This window comes from Scophthalmus maximus, chromosome 19 (assembly GCF_022379125.1).
Source record: "Scophthalmus maximus strain ysfricsl-2021 chromosome 19, ASM2237912v1, whole genome shotgun sequence".
In the NCBI taxonomy this organism is placed as follows: Eukaryota; Metazoa; Chordata; class Actinopteri; order Pleuronectiformes; family Scophthalmidae; genus Scophthalmus; species Scophthalmus maximus.
In genome coordinates this window covers 4815000-4835720 of record NC_061533.1, presented here as the reverse complement: position 1 = coordinate 4835720, position 20721 = coordinate 4815000, and the positions used below count along the sequence as shown (strand labels likewise).

The 20721-nt window shown below is 45.1% G+C and overlaps 1 protein-coding gene across 3 annotated transcripts; it reads right to left on the bottom strand.

Annotated features, from left to right (window-relative positions):
- Window positions 1–1117: 1117 nt before the first annotated feature.
- Window positions 1118–20690, bottom strand: castor1 (cytosolic arginine sensor for mTORC1 subunit 1). 3 transcript variants are annotated; one of them, XM_035639686.2, is made up of 9 exons: window positions 20230–20690; window positions 19589–19830; window positions 13783–13853; window positions 9433–9626; window positions 8938–9073; window positions 8379–8502; window positions 7672–7788; window positions 5498–5592; window positions 1118–2343 (listed from the first exon to the last, which is right to left on the bottom strand). In XM_035639686.2, the coding sequence occupies exons 2-9, from the start codon at window positions 19795–19797 to the stop codon at window positions 2156–2158; spliced, it is 1134 nt and encodes a 377-aa protein (XP_035495579.2). In that variant the 5' UTR covers window positions 19798–19830; window positions 20230–20690; the 3' UTR covers window positions 1118–2155. The 3 variants fall into 3 exon arrangements, with proteins under 3 accessions (XP_035495579.2, XP_035495580.2, XP_035495581.2); XM_035639687.2 differs by lacking the exon at window positions 20230–20690 and adding an exon at window positions 6702–6784 and having other exon boundaries at window positions 19589–20184; XM_035639688.2 differs by lacking the exons at window positions 1118–2343; window positions 5498–5592; window positions 20230–20690 and adding an exon at window positions 6813–7017 and having other exon boundaries at window positions 19589–20191.
- Between the last annotated feature and the right edge of the window lie 31 nt (window positions 20691–20721).

Sequence of the window (20721 nt, the reverse complement as noted above, 5' to 3'; positions counted from 1 at the left end):
CGCACACCACCACACTCTCGCCCGAGAGAGACAACAGTGATCAAGCTGACCGTGTGAATTCAATAACAAATTGTCCAAAAAAAGCCCTCGCGCGCTTCAAGTTTTTCAAAAGACAACTTTGACAAGGGGCCGTGTAATAACTCTTCAGAATGAAGGGGCTAAACGCCGTTGATGCCTTCATGTGAACGTGTTACTTTAAAGGGTTGAGTTTCAATCTTACAACGATTTCAAGACTTTTTCCAATTCAACATTTCCGACCACAATCACAACAATTTCCACTCGTTCACTCGCGATAAGACTTGTCGCATCAGTTTCCACCAACAGTCTCCTCTGCCCGTTTCCACTGACGATCACTCGCCGTTTGTCTGAGAAGGTGGTGAATCTAATGTAACTGGGAATCTAATCTAATCTTTCCATCGCTGGAGCTCAATAACACTGCCGATCATTTCCTGTGTAACCAATCGATCAAAACTGCAGGGGTTTTTTCCTTCTTCTTACCTCTCCGACGCGTGGTCCACTGGTGTGCCCCAGGGTTCCGTTGTGGGTCCCCTTTTTTTCTTATTCCTCGTTTTCCAGATCTTGATTTTAAAAGGTTTATCTCATTTCTATTCGATGAAATCTTTCGTTTTAGCTTCGGAATGTCAATTGTTGAGTAAATTCCATCTTCTGAGCTCCTGTAGGTTGTGGTGGTTCAGACCTTTGCCCGCGGCAGCTTGTTCCCAAAGCGTACGGGATCTATTGAGTTTGTTGAGAGGTTATTTTTCCACTTTAAGGAGTAGCGCTAATCTGAGCCTCACTGTATCTTCAGCCGGGATTGGAGATACAATGGGAGATGGACTTAAAAGCTGAAGGGGTTGACAGCTTTGAGGTGGATGACTCCAAGAGCACCAGATGTTCCCAGAAAGTCATACCTCATTGCAGTCATAACAGTAAATGATCCTTCATCCTCAATGCAAAGAGTTGACTCACTCATGATTGATGCGAGTCGGATATTGAGGGATGAGCTGCCTGTCGTGGGATAGTCACCATTCGTCGGGACAGGCAGTCCCGCCATGACCCTGCACGTACGCCTTAAGAATCTCAAGAGCCTCATCTCGTGTCAGAAAAGTCCAAAACAATATTTCCAACATTCTTTATTGAATGAAGCGGCACAAAAACAAAAAAATTACAAATGTTTTACAGAACACTGTTACTTCGAAATGTACAAAATGTAGTTGTACCAAGAAAAAAACATCTAAGTGATATTAGCTTAACTAAAAGTTTATTGTGCAAATAACAAACAAAAAAAAAGAAGAAATAAGACATAGTGTTATTGACTTCGAGGGATTCTAAGGTTAAGAAATGCTGACCTCTTGAAAAAAAAAAAAAATACTGACCAAGCCTCCTGTGTGACTGCATTTATAGTAGTTGCCATATGTCAGAACTACCTGCACATTCCTCTCAAACTAAGGTGAGCGATCCCTGTCGTGGAAAAAAGAAAAAGAATTAATGAAGAGACATTTTCCTCTGCATGAAAACCACTGTGGGAGCAGCATTCACACAACCGCCCTGCGTTTTAAAGCAGACTCACTTTCACACTGCAAAAGAAAGAAGAAGACAAATCGCAAATTCCTTCGAACGAGCCTTCGACTGCGGAGAAAACAACGGTCGCTCAGACACGCGGCGTTATGCTTGTACACATCACTGGAAGACTAAATTGTTTTTGTTTTTTTGTAGCACTGGCGGAAAAAAAGGGTTATGCGAGTAATATTCTGCAGCGCGTAGCAAAAAACGATGTGATGAACAATTCAACTTCAGATCACACACACACACCATGAGATCTCGAGTCCCCGTGCTGGAGACCGGAAGAGTCGGATCGTGCGCCGTCGATGTATCTGACTTTGTGCTTGTGAGTTCGGATGTGCGAGGGTGTGTTGTGCGAGTGTGTGTGTGATGTGCGAGTGTGTGTGTGATGTGCGAGTGTGTGTGTGATGTGCGAGTGTGTGTGTGATGTGCGAGTGTGTGTGTGTTGTGCGAGTGTGTGTGTGTTGTGCGCGCGCGCGGGCCCCTGTCGTCTCAGTGCATCCTCGCACACAGACACCACAAACAACAAGTGCTTCCCGAGTTTCGTAGAAGTTAATACTGCCGGCGACGCAGTGCTAGTCTAGGCACAGAGTTAGTCGTCCCCCCCCCCCCCCCTCATGGCCACTGCATGGAGCTGGTGCTGGAGCAGGCGTGGGAGAGTGATGGAGTGGGAGGGAGGGGGCCGGAGCTCGAATGGGATTTCAGGAATCAGCTGGTGGCTGCTTCCTTTCTCTGATGCTGCAGCATGTCCGTCACGCTCACTATGTCCTCCTCGGGAACCTAAACAAACCAACAACAAACAAAAAGCACTGTCAGCACTGTCTTCTCACAGCAAGAAGGTTCTGGGTTCGAGTCCCGGCTAAAACCAACCAGGGCCTTTCTGTGTGGAGTTTGCATGTTCTCCCCGTGTATGTGTGGGTTCTCTCCAGGTTCTCCGTCTTCCTCCCACAGTCCAGAGACATGCAGAATGGAGTCAGGTTCATTGGAGACTCTAAATTGACCGTAGGAGTGAATGGTTGTCTGTCTCTGTATGTGGCCCTGTGATAGGCTGGCGACCTGTCCAGGGTGAACCCCGCCTCTCGCCCAATGTCAGCTGGGATTGACCTTTAAATGGACAAGGCGGTAGACGATGGATGGATGGTTGAAATCTTTTTTTTAAAGCAGAACATATACAGTCGATAGGGTTGCGCAATTTGGCACAACAGTTGCTTATCTGCAAGTCCAGCAGACGTGGAGCGCCACGCGTTCACCCTCCAACTCGTCATCTGAACAGGAATCTAATGTTCACTCTTCTTAAAACGTCCGTTTTGTTCTGGGACCATGTTCATCGGCTGCTCGCTTAACTGTGTCGACGTAGTCACTGCCGTGACACCACGAGAATCAAACACTGAAACGCACAGCGCACAGTAGCGTCAGGGATCTCCCTCAGATATTTGTTTTTCAACGGACGACAAAAAAAGATTCGGACCCATTCACTGAAAGATGAGCCGGACAAGTGTCCTCGCCGATTGGCCCATGTGCAGCGTGACCGCGTGACGTCGCCCTGCTCTGTTCCGCACCAGGGAAATGGCTCCTGCAGCTTTCTGAGTTTGATTTCTTCCTCTTAAAAGAAAAGAAGTTTGGGCGGATTATTTCAACGGATTACTCGAAGGAATAAAAAAGCGTATTCTCAAGACACCTCACAAAGTGAGGGGCAGACAGTGGAGGCTCAGAGTGGGCGTGGCGGTAAATAAATCACAGACACTTGAACATTCTCTCAATGAACGAATGATTTGACATTTCACATCTGCATCAAATCCTGAATTCCACGGGAACTATTAGTTACTGAAATCGCCAATCTGCCCCCGACTTTTTACCAGGCAGCAGTGATGCAAGGAGTTTCTCAGAAGTGCACAGGCGGAAGTTCACCGTGACGCCACAGCTCGTTGAATTTTTGTGAATGGAATCTACTATAATTAGCTCAGACTATTGGTCAGAACTGATCCCACGCCGCCTTCGAGTAATTATAGAAGTACACGACACCGATAAAGAAGTGGAATTACTTTCTACGACTGCGACACTCTGTGGTCGCGTCCAGCCCGGTGACACACACACACACACACACACACACACACACACACACACACACACACAAACACTGCACGGCATCGCGTGGCAAACAAAAGTGAGTTGCACACACGGCTGTCGCAATAGAGCATACGCACATACAGTGACGAAAAAAGCGCAGCTATCTGGAGATAGATAAATAGCTGTGAGAATACTTGAGAATACATTTTTGACGAAAGGGAGGGAGAGCAGAAATAACATTACACACTTTGGGAAAACTCCACATGCTGAACTACAAAAATTGTGTGTGTGTGTGTGTGTGTGTGTGAGGCCGACAACAGGGTAGGAAACGAGGTCTTTCACTGGTTCAACGCCTGCGCGCATCTCCTGGAATCTGTGAAAAGATGGCGGACGACGACGTTATTTGACACTTTTTCCGAGCACCTAAACGCTGCGTTTGGACTTCGATCGGATGAGGGGTTGTCGCTGTCGTTTCGAGTGAACATCAGGCGCCGACTTTCAGAGTGAAGAATATTATCGGTTTTAAAACCAAACAATCACTACATCTGCCTCTCGTCTTTCGCCTCTCCGTCACAGTTCAATGTCTGCCGATAATGCACCTGTTGCCAACCGCCATTAAACAACGAGGAAGAAGAGTGTGTGCAACCAATCACGACGCGATCGCTCCGCAATGTTAGCGTACGACGACCTAAAAGGAGAGAGGGAGCCATTTCCTTAGGGCTCAGAGTCCAGGTGGAGCGTAGAGCTCGTCAACAGTTTATCGATTCATCGATTAGTAAGTTGGTTCAAAAGTCTCTGTTTCCAGCTTCTTAAATGTGAATATTTTCTGGCGTCTTTGCTCCTCTGTGACAGTGAACTGGATATCTTTGGTGCGTGGGCAAAACAAAACTGATCGTTTGGTTCTCGTGGGAAAAACGCGGTCGACATTTTTCCCCATTTTATGGAGCAAAACAACTCGGCGAGAAAATAACGAGAGACTTATCGACAATGAAGATAATTATTAGTTGCAGGGTGTCACTGATCATTTGAGATGACACACTCATCTCCACTTTCAGCGGACGTCACGAATAATTAATCGATGAAGGAAAAAAATGTCTGATTCATTTCTGTGACACTTTGCGATAAGTTTCTGGGTAAGCGGCCGTGGTAACCCCAGACAGTTTCCTGAGAACGTAGAGGGGGTGAGAGTCTCTGACTACACTGACGCCAACTGATGCCCGAGACCACGAAGGGTCCGCCTGGAATTTCAGCATCATTCATGTAGGTGGTTTGGTAAATTTACACACAAACCTCACAATCTCACAATTATTCACCTCGTATGATCTTTCATAAAGCTATGCGACGCAGAGTTCACACGACCCTCCAATTCGCTAAAAGCGTTTTGTGAATTTCAAAATCCATAAGTCGGGTCTACTTTTCTGAAAGCGTTGGCGCCCTCTCGGTTCGCTCAGCATATCAAGGTTCAGCTCTTCAGGTTCAACCTGCATCACAGGATTGAAAGAAAAAAACCAAAACAAACGATGAACATATTTGGAGGCAAAACCTAGCAGGGCCCTATAAATATATTTCCATATTCGTAGGCAAGCTGATGTCAGTAAAAAGCTAAAAAACAACACACCCTCAAAACGGTTAGTAACAAGTTTCCTGCGGCAGAGCTGCTGCTGAGTAAACGTTACAGGAATCCTGTTCATGGTGACGTGCGCTCGGCCGTTATCTGTCGCTATCTCCCACAGTGCGAGCCCAGCCTTCAAGTCCTTGAATACCTTGGCTGAGTGTAATACGGAAAAAAAAAAGAAAAAAACAAAACGAGCTCCAAGTCTTTCTTAGACCTCTGTGGAAACATGAACGCGAACACGTCCTGACTCACCAGAGCGTGGTCGAAGCTGAAGGTGCTGATGTAATAGGCGGAGATGTCGCTGTCGGCGAGGGGCTGGGATATCTGGGCGACTATGCCGCACTCGTCTGCAACAAAAAAAACACATTTGCTATTTGAATCGCATGGAACTCGGACGACGCGGTGAGAATAGATCGCTGTCTGGTTTTGTAGGGGGGGGGGGGATGTAAATGAATCTGTGATGTAATAGAGGGGAAAAAAAGCACCAGACGACTCACATTCCACTAGAGCCCGACCGATATGGATTTTTGGGGCCGATGCCGATATCGATATTTGGGAGTACAAGATTCCCGATACCGATACAGTGGCCGATATATATATATATATATATATATATATATATATATATATATACTTTTAAAAAAAATCTGCCAATGATTCCTAAGATGTCGTTTTCAAGCCTTTGTGACAAAGACATGTAATTGAGGCTTGATATTTTAGTTTTAACCATGAACTTATCATAAAAAAAACTATAAATTGAGAATACAAATACAACCAGGTACATAGAACTTATATCAGGCGTTTACTTTACATAAAATGTCAAAACATGAATGCACATTTAAAGGCCCAAATCAGTCGGCCGATAATATCGGTCAGGCTCTTGAAATATCAAGTCTAATATTAGCCTTGATATTAGCCTTGGTCGGGCTCTAGTTTCCGCCTCAACTAACAAAACAACAGGTTATTCATCACGCGGTAAATAAATCACAGACACTTGAACATTCTCTCAATGAGCGAATGATTTAACATTTCACGTCCGCATCAAAGATAGGGCAGAGAAAAAGAATGAAAATAAAAACACCTGCAATTCCATTTGGGAAAAAGTGAAGATTTCTAAAGCAGAATTCTTCAGACACACAGAAGAATTTGGGCAACGCCGCAGAGCGCGTCGGTCACACGACAGAGGTTTTTCAGATTTTTGCGTCAAAGTTGATCGATTTCATCAAGATGTCAGTTTCTTTACAGTGTCAGAAAATCACCGACGGCTTCCTGTAGAGAGTTTGGGGACCGCGGAGTCGATCCTGTGTTTAATCGGATTCAAAGCACCAGCCTGGACATCAACATCGCCAGCGGGGTGCTGGGAGGCCGAGCCAGAAGCACGTGGCGCCGACGCGCGCTAACGCGCAGAGGGAATTGCCGACGGGGAACCGAGGTGTTCAGGTGGACGTGTCCTCACCGAAGCCCAGCGGCTGTCCCCCGATACGCACCATTCTCCACAGCTCGCCGGAGGAGCTGGTGAAGAGCAGGTCGGCGGGAAACCTAGAAGACGGAGAGATCGAGCACCGATGTGTACAGAGTGCAAACACACACACACACACACACACACACACACACAGTTTATCGATTGGTAAACCGACTACTTAGTCAATCAGCTACTATTTTGATAATCGATTCAAAAGGTTTGGGTCAGACTTTCTCTGATGTCAACTTCTTCAATGTGAAGAGCTTCTGGTGTCTTTGCTCCTCTGTGACGGTAAAACTGAATATCGTTGCTGTGTGGACAAATACAAAACTTCATCTTGGGGGTTTTGGGGGAAACACGATCGACATTTGTCGCCATTTTATGGACCAAACAACTAGTCGATTAATCGAGAAAATAATCGACCGATGGATCGATAATGAAAAGTAATTGTTAGCAACCAAACTAATAAGGACGGATATCTAGTCGCTTTGATTTGGAGTTAACTTAAGAAATTCTACACTCGACATATTTAATGTTTATATGATGTCTTCTTCCTCTGCCTCTCTGATCAAACAAATATCACTGCCTCAATTTATAGTCTGACACGTATTCATTAGTATTCTATATTATTTTTTCACACATAAGATGGACATTGGTCGTACTACTGCACTATTTCCACTGTGATTGTACAACTGCACTATTTCCACTGTTAATATTTAATGTAAATTCTTTATATTTATTATTATTATTCTATACATTTCTTTGCAATTCCTATAGTTTATATTTTACATTTATTAGTGTATATATTGTACATCTTTTTAAAAAGTGTGCAGTGTGAAATGTGCTGCTGTTACACCGGAATTTCCCAGCTTGGGATGAATAAAGTAACTATCTATCTATAATATCATGTCTAAGAACCTCAGGACCGACGATTTAATGAAGCACGAGTTAAAGAGTCGCCCACCTTCTCTGAGCCTCGGTGTCCATCACCAGTGAGATGTAGCCGTCGATGAGGGAGAAGGAGAAGAACTTGATGCAGTCCAAGTCCGGGCTGGGGGAAGACGGCGGCTCCTCTTTAGGGCTGCGGGGAGCGAGGGGGAACATTCAGCTTCGTCGGCGGCATTTATTTAATAGAAGGTTGATTCCCACATAATGCTCAAGATCCAGGGCAACAACAAGAAAAGTGAGTTGTAGAGAGAACAGATGCTTTTACTTCGAGGGAATACAAACGTGAAATTGAGATTATTAAATGCAGAGACAATTTTTCTGTTTTTGAGTAGTTTGGATTATATGTCAAACATGCCTGAGATTATGTATTTGACCAAAATCTCAAAAGTTCTTCTAAAAAAAAATTATAATCATAATCAAGGTGAACTTCTTATATAGAACTTATTTCTTAAGTAGAAAAACTTAAATCTTTCCATTTTATTTTGCCTGCACAATGAGTTTGACGAATGATCAGAATGTCTCATCTCAAACTTTTCAAAAATCATGTCGGAGCAGGACTCATGAGGGAATCTGTCATTGCCAATCATGTGCAACGTCGAGCCAATGAGCCTGTGGCCACTTGTCGCCATGTGCTGCCACCTTGTGTTTCAGACAGGTAACTACGGTGGTGTGGTGGCATCTCAGGCACTACACCACAGGGGCGTTTGGGGCCGCACGTCTCACCTGCTGGAATAGAAGAGCACGTCGATGAGCGTGGTGGCGATGGACGGCAGCGTGTCCGGGTCCAGGGACATGACGCAGAAGTGGTTCTGGGGGATCAGCACCGGGTGGACTGTGGGCTGGAGGGCTGGAAGAACAGGGACACAGTAAACTGTAAGCAGAGATAGAACTGCACATGTTCTTTAAAACAAACACTTTATTATATTTTTCTACTTACTGTAACAACATCTGCATTTCTGTCCGTACTGTATTCTTTTATTTACATAAAAAAAATCTCTTTATTGGAGTTTTTGTACAGTTTAAACAACTTCCTGTTACGAATACTGTTATTCAATGTTGGTTCAAAGGTTCCTTTATGATTTATAACTATAGCGAGGTCCCGCCCCCTTGGCTTTGTCTCATTACAGAATGCCATATAGTGCGATGTTTGCTTAAGTCAAAAGTGGCATTGCTCAGCACGACAGGCTTCCCTGAACAACAGGTTCCTCTTGATGTAAAAACAAATCGTCATATCATCTCTTTACTGTGCTACACAGGGTCAATACATGGTTGCGACCTCTACCTTCTTTGCCGTTCTTCTGGAGGCCGCCGGACACATCCTGGCAGTGCACGGGCACCGACTCCCCTCCCGACTCCTTGTAGATGTTGAACTCCTCCTCCAGAGTGCTGACGACCACGGACAGGTCTTTCTCCCTCACCTGCACAATGTAAAGATGGACGGGAAGATGTTTTCTTTTAGCGTAGAAATATGAATAAACACCGTCTCACTTTAAGGGAATACCTGAGCTCCACCAGCATGTCGACCATTAATGTACTTTGCTGACACAAACGTCTGCCGAGGCGTTATCTATTATTTTGCCCACTTGACACTTGCACGTGTAAAACATCTTTTTTTTAAGTGACCTCAGCTCAGGTTGGGAATTTATTCCTTCACTGCAAAAGATGAGTTTTTGTTATACATTAAGAGAGTTTGGACAATTGCTCCACATGTCTCCGCGTAAAACAACAGTGAAGCTTTGGAGTGCGCCCTGGAGTCCAAAAGTCGGGCGGCGCTCACCAGGATGAAGTCGGTCTGATAAGTGGAGAGCATGAAGACCGAGACGTGCTGCTGCGCCAGCGGGGCGATGACCGACTTGGCGATCTTGGTGACGCCGACAGCCTGCGAGCTGCTGGAGGCGTTGCCATTGGAGACCACGTTGAGCGGCAGCCAGATGGAGCTTTCCACCTTGAGGTGCTCCGAGGGCTGAAGTTCTGAGAGAGGGAGGGGGGGGGGGGGAAGAGGGGAACGTTAATGGGCACACACACAAGTCATGGCATGGATTGATTTCATGCCAACGTGTGATGGTGAACATGCCTAGATAAAAAACTAAAAGAAACTGCTATATTGTGGTGAAAACATTGTCATCTTTTGGAGAAATAGGTTACTTATTCAACAGCATCTCGGCTGCGGATGGAGAAATCAGAATATCGAATAAAAGTATTTTTATGTTTGACAGACCGTGTGCATTATAAACTGGAGGCATGGGAAAGGTTTAATGAAATATGCGGCTGGGTTGCATTGTGGGAAATGTAGCCTGCAGTGTTTTTGGAACTTGGCTTGAAAAAAAAGTCAGGGTTCCCAAAAGCTCGGCCTTCCTTGCATCAATCTTGATTTCTTTTTTTTTCTGAATCTGTGTTTTCGCGGACCGCCATCTTTGTGTCACTGCAATATATAAAACACTGTTCTTTAGACGCATCTGTTGTTTGACCTTCATATTACTAAATGGGTTTTTTACTGGGGAATTTATTCCATATCCATTTTGGTTAGCGAAGCAGAAGCGATTATTTTAATTTAACTTTAAACTGCCACACTAATAAAAAAAAGACAAAAAATAGATATTCCCATGAGGAGGATTTCATTCTGCAGCTGCAGTATACTTCCTTAAATTGATACAGCAGGTTGAGCTGCTTTTAAAACTGGTTAAAGCAGGCGGAGGGCAACATATTTGACAAGAATAATGTAAAAGGGTCTTTTAAATTACCCATTGCAGGCTAAAAAATAAAAACACATTGCACAAAACCACACTGCAGCAGTGAAGAGGAACATGAGTCACAAAACAATAAAGGTTTAATAACTTCAGAGTAAAAGCCGCTTTGAAATCTGCTCCTCATCATAACTTTATCGTATCGATGATGCATCTTTATACTCTCGATGGTGTAAACTATGTTTCCTGTTGTTTGCAGCCTCGGTTTAATGTACACACACTTCCTCTTCCCCCCCAAACCTCCCGTCTCGTTTCACCACCTCACAGAACCTCTGCTATTTATACCGCCTGTAGCTACACTATACGCTATATATCATTGTGCTCCTTGACCTTTTATACCAAAGCTCAGACACGCAGGCTCCGTGTAAGGTTAGTACAGGAAGGTGCAAAGGTCAGAGTTCAAATGGGGCGACCCCTCTCCGATGTGGCTGCAACATCCCCCGAGTCTCCGAGAGGAAAGAATGGATTAAAGAAAGAGAAACTGCAGGACGTTTCCGTCTGCGAGGCCGAACCTGAAGCTGTCGGTCACCTGGGAAACAGTCGTCTGTCCGGGGAGAAGACAAGAAGTTTTACTCGGGTCTAATTTAGAGTTTTAAAACAGAAGCAAACTTCTGAAAAACTGAGTTTGAGATGCAACTTCATTGGAGGTTGCAGAAACCTTCAGATAAAGGCACAGAGTGTGTTGGTTTTGAGTTTCGTTGCCGTTCAGCTTCTCTCTTTTCTTTCTTCCTCACTCCCCTTTCAAAGGCGCACACTGCACCGGTTGGCGTAATTTGTCACAGACGGGCCCCTCGTGGCTCCGCTTTCGCCCGCTTTCCCCCGCTTTCCCCTCTTAAAATAGGCACTCAATCACGAGGGGAGCGAAGAGGAGGACAGGGGGAGGATGCGGAGCACCACCCGGAGGCGACGAGCGCCTTCAACCACCACATCTGTACGAGAGGAAAACAGCTGGACTGTGAGTGGACGGGATGATAGAAAGTCAGACAGAGAAGGGAGCACTCTAGAGGCAAAACTAAAGATCTCAATTACTGGTGGATTCATATATTGTGTCTTATCTCCCCGTTTGTGTTAGGATTGATTTTTAGGATTCCTACGTGTAAGGCTCGTCGTGGCCCGGCTCCAGGTCACACTTGAGACCCTTTAATCCCTTTTAATGAACCTTTGCGTAATTTGAGATCAGTGGTCAGTGGTCTTCTCTCTCTTCCAGAGTCCAGGCTGAAAAAACCAAAGGGGACAGAGGCTTAACCATCAGGGCCCCCGAGTTTTACTCTTACTTTTATTACTTCATGTGTCATATTTTGTTTTATTACTACTTGAAATTCCATTTGACCTCCATGTTTTTACCATGCACTTTTGTTTTTCACTCTGTTAAGCACTTTGTACATTGTTGCAATAAGGGCTCTATGAATAAAGTTTATCTTTGTTTTTATTATTATCTTTTTGATTCGTCTAAAAATTCCTCGGAGCGTAAAAACTATTTCTAAAACAGAGGCAGATTCCCATAACAATTGACCAATCGCCCAAAAGTGAAAAATGACTCCGTCCAAACCCTCAAAAAACTAAAACATCATAATTTTCAAAATTCGTGTGTTTCTGTACACATGCGCTCGTGTCGCCTTACATGATGTTTTCATCAGCGCCGCTTGGACTTTTATTTCCCATGGAAAACAGGTTTTGCACTTCTCCTTTGTGAGTCAGAGGCGCGAGCGAACCGCAGCAGCTGCTGAGCTGCACACGGACGGAACTCTTAACAATCCGCCGAGCTTCTCTGAGGGCGACAACAGGTCTGCCGTCAGTACTTTGGACGTGACTCTCATTCTCTGGAATTACAGAGAACCTTTTACAGTTCCCCACCAGTGAAAAATACTCACTATGGGAAGTTGGAAAGCAAATCTATATTCTGTATTTGCAAAAAAAAAAACAAAGCTCTACCTCATTTAACCTCACAAGACTTCTTTTTTTTTTTTTGAACCCTTGTGCAGCAATTTTTTCCCCTCTACAGTTCATGGTTGTCTACACCCGTCCTACCACGAAAGGGGGGCAAGGAAGGAAGGAAGGAAGGAAGGAAGTAACATTGCAGAGGTGAAACAACAGAATATTGTGCGCCCGGTTCAAAAGCACACACTCTAGTTCATGAGCAAATTTTGTTGAGTACGTAGCATGTTCATACAGAAATGAGTGGAGTTGTTCGGGACGCTGGAGGAACTGTACTGAATCATTTGGGAAATTCATTCTGATTTCTGATGTGTTAGAAAAAAACAACAATCCTAATATTGAGCAATATTCTTTTATCAAAACAATCTGGAACTTGTTGTTGCTTTAGTCTGTGTATGCATGTGTATGCATGTGTGTGTGTGTGTGTGTGTGTGTGTGTGTGTGTGTGTGTGTGTTTGTGTGCGTGTGTGTGTGTGGTTGTTGGATTGCATAGAGACAGAAGAACAGGGTTGCTACATCTGTATTGTATGTATGTATGCACTATTTTAGTATTTTAACAGCAGTCCCCGTATGCGCCAAGACAAATTTTCCTATGGGACAATAAAGTATATCTAATCTAATCTGATTTTTGATATCAGTAGGTTTTTCTTTTAAGTTTTTTTTTAATTTTACATTGTATCACTGACTTCCCAGGCAATAATCAATAGATTTTGATTCATTTTTTATTTTATTTTTGAGGGCACATATTTATGTATGGAATCCCATTTCCGCCAGTGTGATGAAAAAAAAAATTCCTGTAAGTCATTGAAATGAGTTACTATCCGAAAATAATGTGAATATATCTCAAAATATTAACTTAGTTTCTCAAAATATGGACTTATTATCTCAACAATAACGAGAAAGTATCCCAAAATAATGACTCAGTATCTGAAAATATTGACTCAGTATCTCAGATCTAATCTAATCAGAGGGTTGATGCAGCAGAGCAAGATTTTCTGACTTTTATGTCTCTAGAAATTTCCCAATTTTCCAGCTCTTATCTCTTCAAACCTACGCTGACATAACCCTGATGACATCACTAGGGTTTTAATTTCTGATTTTTAACAGTTTCCAAATTTTGAGTTTAGAGGAAGAGAATATATATTTATTATTGTCTGTTAGCAGCTCCTCAGTGTGCAGCAGTAAAAAAAAACAAAAAAACCAGCATAACTAGAAACATTAAAAAGTAGAAAAAATATTTTTAAAAAATACACAAGAACTATATATCCAGCAGTAGCTTCCTAAAACTATTCTTTGGCTACGGACATTTTTTTGTATTTCATCTACCAAACCCTCTACTATATACAGATGGGTACGTGGCTCAGTGTACACATGGGACAGGAGGGGTCAGACTGTGGCAGGACAAAAGAAAAAAAGGGGATTGTGCACATCCGAGGGCGATTTTTTACCTTTGAATCCTTCCTCGTCAAGGACGACTGTGTAGTTCTCCGGCGTCTCTGTCAGACTGAAAAACTTGCATCTGAAGCCGGCGAGGGGGAGCAGGAGGAAGTGCAGATGGACGGAGGCACGCGGCCGGAAAAGTGGAGGGAACGAACACATAGGCGGGAGATAAGGAGGGGAGAGGGAAGGAGGGAAGAGAGCGGTGTCATTCATATTGCAAAACAACAAAAAGGAAGATTCAGGTCTCCACGATTACAGTTCCTGGGGCTACACCGAACTGTACCGCAGGGTAACTCCAGGACGGGCCGTCAGTCTATTAGCACCGGGCCCAGGCTCAGTGTTGTGGCAGCATCGCTGCTTTGTCTGCGGCCAGTGGAGGGGCAACGCGACAAACTGGGGCACTGATTCAGGGCGGGCAGGGCAGCGCCGGCATGAAATGTGGCGATACACGAGAGTTCAGCATTCGTGGGGGTCGTGCGAACGCGCGCCTGCTGGGAAAATAATAGTCTGGAGGTCCGCGAGCCTCGAGCCCTGTCCGCCTGTCCGCGACCTAGTAAAGTTACTTTTGCAGTCTGCAAAAGAAAGAAAAGAGCCGCTTAGGTTAAATATTTAGTAGATTCTCCTACTGATGCATCCCACAGTGGTATAATGTTGTTGTCATTAAGGATCTTAGACCTGCGCTCTACAGAACAGAACCTTTAAATCCCTTGATTACGATTTACAATACTTTGTCCCCCCCCCCTCCTCCAGTTGGGTATTTGCGTCTTCATCGGGCCCGCAGCCAAAAGCATTCGCTTTCAAGGACTGTTGCCCGGGCCTGGCTACAGTGCTCCCTTCTTTTGAACGTGGCCTTTGTGAGAGTCTTGAAAAGCAGACGCAGGGGTACAAGGGGAACAGAAAGCAGTCGAGGAATAAACTGGGAAGTAAAGTGCAGATTTTCCTGTCGGTTTCTTAAGGCCAATTTACTTGGAGCTTCCAGGCGGGAGAACTACCGCTTGTTCCACAGCCAACGAAAAAATGACTGGGCCGGGATAGAACTTTAATGTTTGCTAAGCTGTATACAGAAGAGATCATTGTGTAACTTACAAACTGGCCCTACAGCTTCTCGGTCATCAATCTCCGAGCTTGAAAAATTATTTTGCGTGCGTTGCTTCCAGAAATCCGCGGTGGCCCATTTTCGGATTCTGGATGGATTCTAAATTGATCGTGCAAATACGGTGCCGGTGGAAAACAAGCTCTGATTCGCATCTCTGACAAGTTTCGTCGTAGCGTAACGTGGACCCGCGAGAGACACATCGCGTGGGTACGGCAGCACTATGAACAGGATCTGACGAAAGAGCAACTTAAATAACTCAAAGCTGATCCACAAGACTATGATATTTCGGTGGCGAGGAACATTGACATTGACTACTTCCGCAACCAGTGGCTCATGCCATTTCACGGCTCAAGTCACGAACACAAGACGAGTTGTAAGGATGTTACTTAACTTTGTGATCTAGGACGAATGTGTAGCCTGGTGCAAAACACAAACAAACATGAGGTCTACTAATACACGGAGTCGGCTGCAGCCCCCTCCAAAACAGTCTCTCTTCTTTGCGAGAGATAAGCAGCCGTGGGCAACTTTTCAAAGGGGCCGACCTCTCTTTGTTTTTCTTCGAATCCCTGACAAAAAGGAAGTGCTTCATATTCCTGCTTTCTTTTTAAGAAAAAAAACCGCTGCCCTCGCAGGAGAAACACCTTCCTCTTGACTTCCTCTGCTTATCAGCCAGCTGAGGTTATTACAGCAGAAGCCTGAGCGAGACTGCTAAACGTCTGACTCGGCACAAAAGTAATCCCTTCCATGGGACGGGACAATCACGCCACAGAGACACAGAGAGACAGAGAGAGAGAGAGAGAGAGAGAACACTGTACTGTAACACTAACTACCAGCTGTGCTGACAAGCTCGGCCAGCCTATTGTGCTATAACACCCCCCTCCCCCTCCTCACTTCCTGTTGACCCTCCACCTTCCCCAGCTCGCCGCTTCCTGCAGGTATAGCGTTTGCCAAGCGTCCAGAAAAAAGGTCGACCCGTGCAGCTTTATCGCGTGGAGTGGTTTTTTTTGGGAGGAGAGGCGGCGAAGGCTCTTCTGTCTCAACCGCGAGGCAGGCGGACCGTGGCAACGCGTCGGTCGTGCGCCGTCGGGGCAACTCTGGGGAATCCATCTGTGAGACGACGGCCGTTTGGTTCCCTGTTTGTGACGAGACAACAGACGAGACATTACAGTGTTCAATCTTTTTTCCCCCGTCGCTCTCAAAGGCAAAGGAAGCTTTGCATTTACCTACAATCAGTGTGACCCAAGGGCTTGTCATGATATCGAGAGGAAGAGAAAATGCAGCATTCGTTTTCTTTCCAAAAAATTAAACGGCTCCAAAAAAAACATATTTTTTTTAATCATTTCTCGATGCATATTGAGGTTTGACAAATAAGAACGCAGTAAAAGTATCCTCTGCCCTCAACCTTGAATCTACACACGTCTCCATATCCACACATAAGGGGTTATGCATGACACGTTGTTGTATTTAATAAATAATTAATAATGTCATTTATCAATTAGAATCTCTGATTGAGAAATTGCAGCTTTTTTCTTTTATGTCACGGTTATCTGCATCTCTTTGGATTGCCGGTTCATTTGATGACTTGACGTCTTTGGGCCGTGGGAACCACGAGATGGGAGTCTCAATGATTAACTGACCTAACTGAACAATGTTTGTGCAGCACTCTTTCAGCCGGCGGACAACTGCTGGTTTGAAAAAAACAAGCTCCGTTCCATTGAAGCGTGATGGAACACGAGGAGGAGGAGGCAGAAAACAACCAAAGGACACGGCAGGAAGCAACAGGTAGCCAGGGAGCGGCCCGAGTGGGGAAGATGAAAAAGCGAACACGCAAGAGTCTGGACTTTGATCCGGCCTGCACAGAACGACGGGCGGTATAGAGCCGCGGTGATGGAGTGAGGCCTGGCGGCGGCGGAGGGGGGGGGGGAGGTCCTGCAACTGATGCTCCAGCTGAGAAAACAAGATAAGAGCTGAAGTTGAAGTGAGTCGAGTGAGCCCCCGTCGTCAGCTACCTTCACAGCTTCCTACGAACCTGTGTCTCTCGCGGGCTCCACTTTCTTTGTTGGGGGAGAGATGGGAGAGGAGGGGAGAGGGCTGGGGGAGTGCAGCGGCCTCGTGTGCATGAGGGGGACAGAGAGCCCCCGACCTTGACGCATTCCCTGAAGCAGACATGTGGAAAACTCCCCACTGGGTCTCCGGCCCAGCCGAGGCTTTGTTTTAAACCCATACTCTGGTTAGTCGGTGAGCCGCCGAGAGAGAGAAGAAAGGGAGGACTGTGTGGAGGCTGCAGGGGCCGCAGCCACTGTGCAGCAATACTGAGACATTGTGCTGATACTTTTGTTTTAATCGTCACACACACACACGCACACACACACACACAACACACACACAACACACAACACACACACACACACACACACACACACACACACACACACACACACACACACACACACACACACACACACACACACACACACACACACACACACACACACACACACACACACACTCTCTAAACCACCACTATGGACGACGTGGTCTTCTCTGCATTTCATAGAATCCGAAGCTGCTCTCGGACACAAACTGGACGTTCCGGTAGCGGCCGCCTGTATGTGAGAACGCGCGTCAGCGAATGTTGCTCCTCGCATTTTCCGGAACTCTCCCTGCCAGCGCCGCCCCCCCCCAAAAAAAGAAGGAAAATGTCAGAGTGAGGCCATGTGAGAACACAGAGGGAAAAACTCACGGCGAGCAAGTGGGGCGCTCTACCCGAGTGCCGGCCCTCCTCACCTGAATGTTCGCCCTGTTGTGAGCGGCATTTGACTATCTCCTGATGTGTGTTTGTTACATGTTGAAAGACATGTCCATACCACCACACAAGCCACCGAGCCTTGTGCAGGATTTCAATTTAATACTAAACTTCAATTTGTTGAGTTTTTTTCTGGAATTTTCCAGTTTGGGATCAATAAAGTTCTGTCTGTCTGTCTGTCCATCATCACTTTTGAGGGCGTTTGACTTTTCCCACATCTGTTCACTGCCGATGACTTTGTAGTGTGCACCACAGCTTTCTTAATGCCTCGGACATTTGATTCAATCATACATTGCAAACAGAGCTGCAACAGTCAATCGATTACTAAATGAATCGCCGACTACTTTGACAACCGATTGATCGTTTCAAGTAGTTTTTATGTAAAAATTTGTAAAACTTTCGTGATTTCAGAGAAATATTCTGAATATTTTCTGGTTTCTTTGCTCCTCTATGAAAGCAAAGTAAATATCTTTGGTGTGAACTAACAAAAAAAAATCGTCATTGGATTTGGGAAACACAATCGACATCTAATGGATCAAACAATTAATCGATTGATCGAGAAAACCGTCGACACGATTAGACGATAATGAAAATAATCGTTAGTTGCAGCCTTGATGCTAACTAAAGAATAAGAGAAACAATATAGGAATATAAGTCAGTTAAGGTGGTCTGGGGACTGTCGGGAGGAAAAGCGGCATTACTCTTTCAGATCAGGCTCCGAGAAGTGATTACCTCCTTAAAACTCTGCTCACGGCTGCGTCCGAACCTCTGTGAGCGAGAGAGGGGAGTTGTCCTCTGATGAATGCCAGGGGGGCCTGAGAGAGGGAAGAGGCCACAAAAAAAACCAACAGAGGCAATCAGGCTTGTTTTGTTTTTGTTTTGAGTCGCCTATTCTGCATCACCCATAAGACAAAAGAAGCTGCTCCGAGGAAAAAAAAGAACTGGAAAAACGAGGCCAAAAACGCGTCCACGCCACAGCGATGACACAACTCGGAAGCATGCACAACACAACATAACACAGCTCCGCACACTGAACGATTCAAAGAGCCCGTTTGAAATGAGAGCGGAGGCTGAACTGTCAAATGTGGACGCAGGTTCTTCTCGTGAACCTGTTGTCCCGTTCCTTAGAAACACTGATGCAATGATGTGCACCCGTCACACAGTGACTAGTCATTTCACTTGGTGTATAAGTTTTATGAGGTGGTGTCATCATGACACACGTGTGTGTGTGTGTGTGTGTGTGTGTGTCAAAGTGTGTGAGAGAGAATAAACAATTGCTTAACAATGGCAGGATATTTTCCAGAGAGGATTAACTGAAAAAAAAACCCACGACAACAAAAAACTGGTGCTGCTGGCAGCGAGAGAGGCACGGACGAGGTCTTGCAAACAGGGTGGTTGGTCAAAAGGAGGTCAAGGGTCAACGCCTGTGTGCCTGCTGCAGAAACAGGATCCCACCAAAAAAAAAACACCGAGGAGGAGGTGACGAGGACGTTTGGTTTTGGAGATGCATGCATGCATGCATGCATGCAGTTTTCCACAGGATTTCATAATACATGCAGGTACAATTGTTTGTGTAAATGCCAATGGATGCAGTCACATGTCCACTGTGAGAAAACGCACTCTTGAGGAATCTCCTGCGTGTGGCCGATGTGCAGTTTCTCCGAGCGTTCAATCTTTCTTTTTTTTTTTTTTTTTCGTCGTCGTAAACAACTGTGATTCCTTGGAATTGCAGCGGGCGCGTTTATTCGTGGAAGCAGAGCAGAGCAGAGCACGGGGGCATGCACAGGCAAAGAAGACGAGCCACCCAATGAATGAAGTGTGGCGCTGCAGGTTATCTCAAATATCCGTACTGGATTACCGGGGCTGATCCACACACACACACACACACACACACACGCTCAGTCGGTCTTACCGTGTCCTGTTGCGGAGGAAGATCAGCTTGATCAGGGGGTGTGTGAAATTCACCAGCCCATCCTTGGATATGCTGGTGACCCGGAGTCTGTGGTCCAGGATGTGCAAGTCCATGTTCGTCGATCGGGGATCGGTGCAGAGTGAGTGTGTGTGTGTGTGTGTGTGTGTGCGAGAGAGAAAAAATGCCTTCCTGCAGCCGACTCTTCGCATTCAGGCCCTGGATGCTGAGCGCCGCCGACGTGACTGGAAGAAAATGAAAAAGAGCACACACACACACACACACGTCCCGCTGTGAATGATCGTCTCTCACAGGAAGAGAGAAGAAACACCCCCCCCTCTCAGAAAAACAGTCCAGCCTCGTTCTCTCCAACTCAACTACTGTATATTCAAATAACAGGGACAGCCCAGGACACGACACGCCCCCTTTCTCTTAAAGGTACAGGTCTGCGACGAGAAGATGTTGTTTAACAAAAAATAAAAAAGCATAGGAGCAATTTCAAGATAAAGGCATATATAAGACCAAAAGTGTTTCCCACCCATGTCCGGTCCATGTAAATGTTTTTTCTTCTTCTTCCATTTAATGTTTATTTCAAAGCAATTATGATTTATTGAAATTTCAAAGCAAATTTATGTTGCACTTACTTCCAACATCTGTGGATGGATATCACGTTTTGTTGTTGTTGTTGTTGTTGTTGTTGTTGTTGCTTAGTTCAGCTTTAGTTTTCCGTTCCGTCCTTCAATTATGTTTTCACCCCCTGGCGCCCCATTGTCAGCAGAGTTATGCAATAACTACAAAGCCAATTTCTATGAAACTTAGTGGAAGAGAGGGATGTGGGGCAAGGAAGAAACACTTAGCATTCTTTAACATTCACGATGGGGTGTTTTTTAATGCATGGATGCAAAAAATAAACATATCAGGCCTATTTAAGGGATTGATATGTACGTGTAATTTGATGCAGTTTGATTGGATTTAAAGGCACTTTTATTCAAAAGGGAGGGAAAGAATGTATGCGTATGTATACATATATGTTCAAGTATTTGTTTTTTGCTGTGATTCGATTGTTTGAGGGTCTGCTATAGATTTGTAAATCGGTTTGGAAGGGACTAGAAACTGTAAAACTCAGTATTGACAAT

Coding starts and splice junctions, on each gene's coding strand:
- castor1 (XM_035639686.2), bottom strand. CDS start 19,797: ATGCGAAGAGTCGGCTGCAGGAAGGCATTTTTTCTCTCTCGCACACAC. Junction 13,854..19,588: donor TTCCTCCGCAACAGGACACG/GTAAGACCGACT, acceptor CGCCGGCTTCAG/ATGCAAGTTTTTCAGTCTGA. Junction 2,344..5,497: donor TCAGCTTCGACCACGCTCTG/GTGAGTCAGGAC, acceptor TGGTTTGTTTAG/GTTCCCGAGGAGGACATAGT.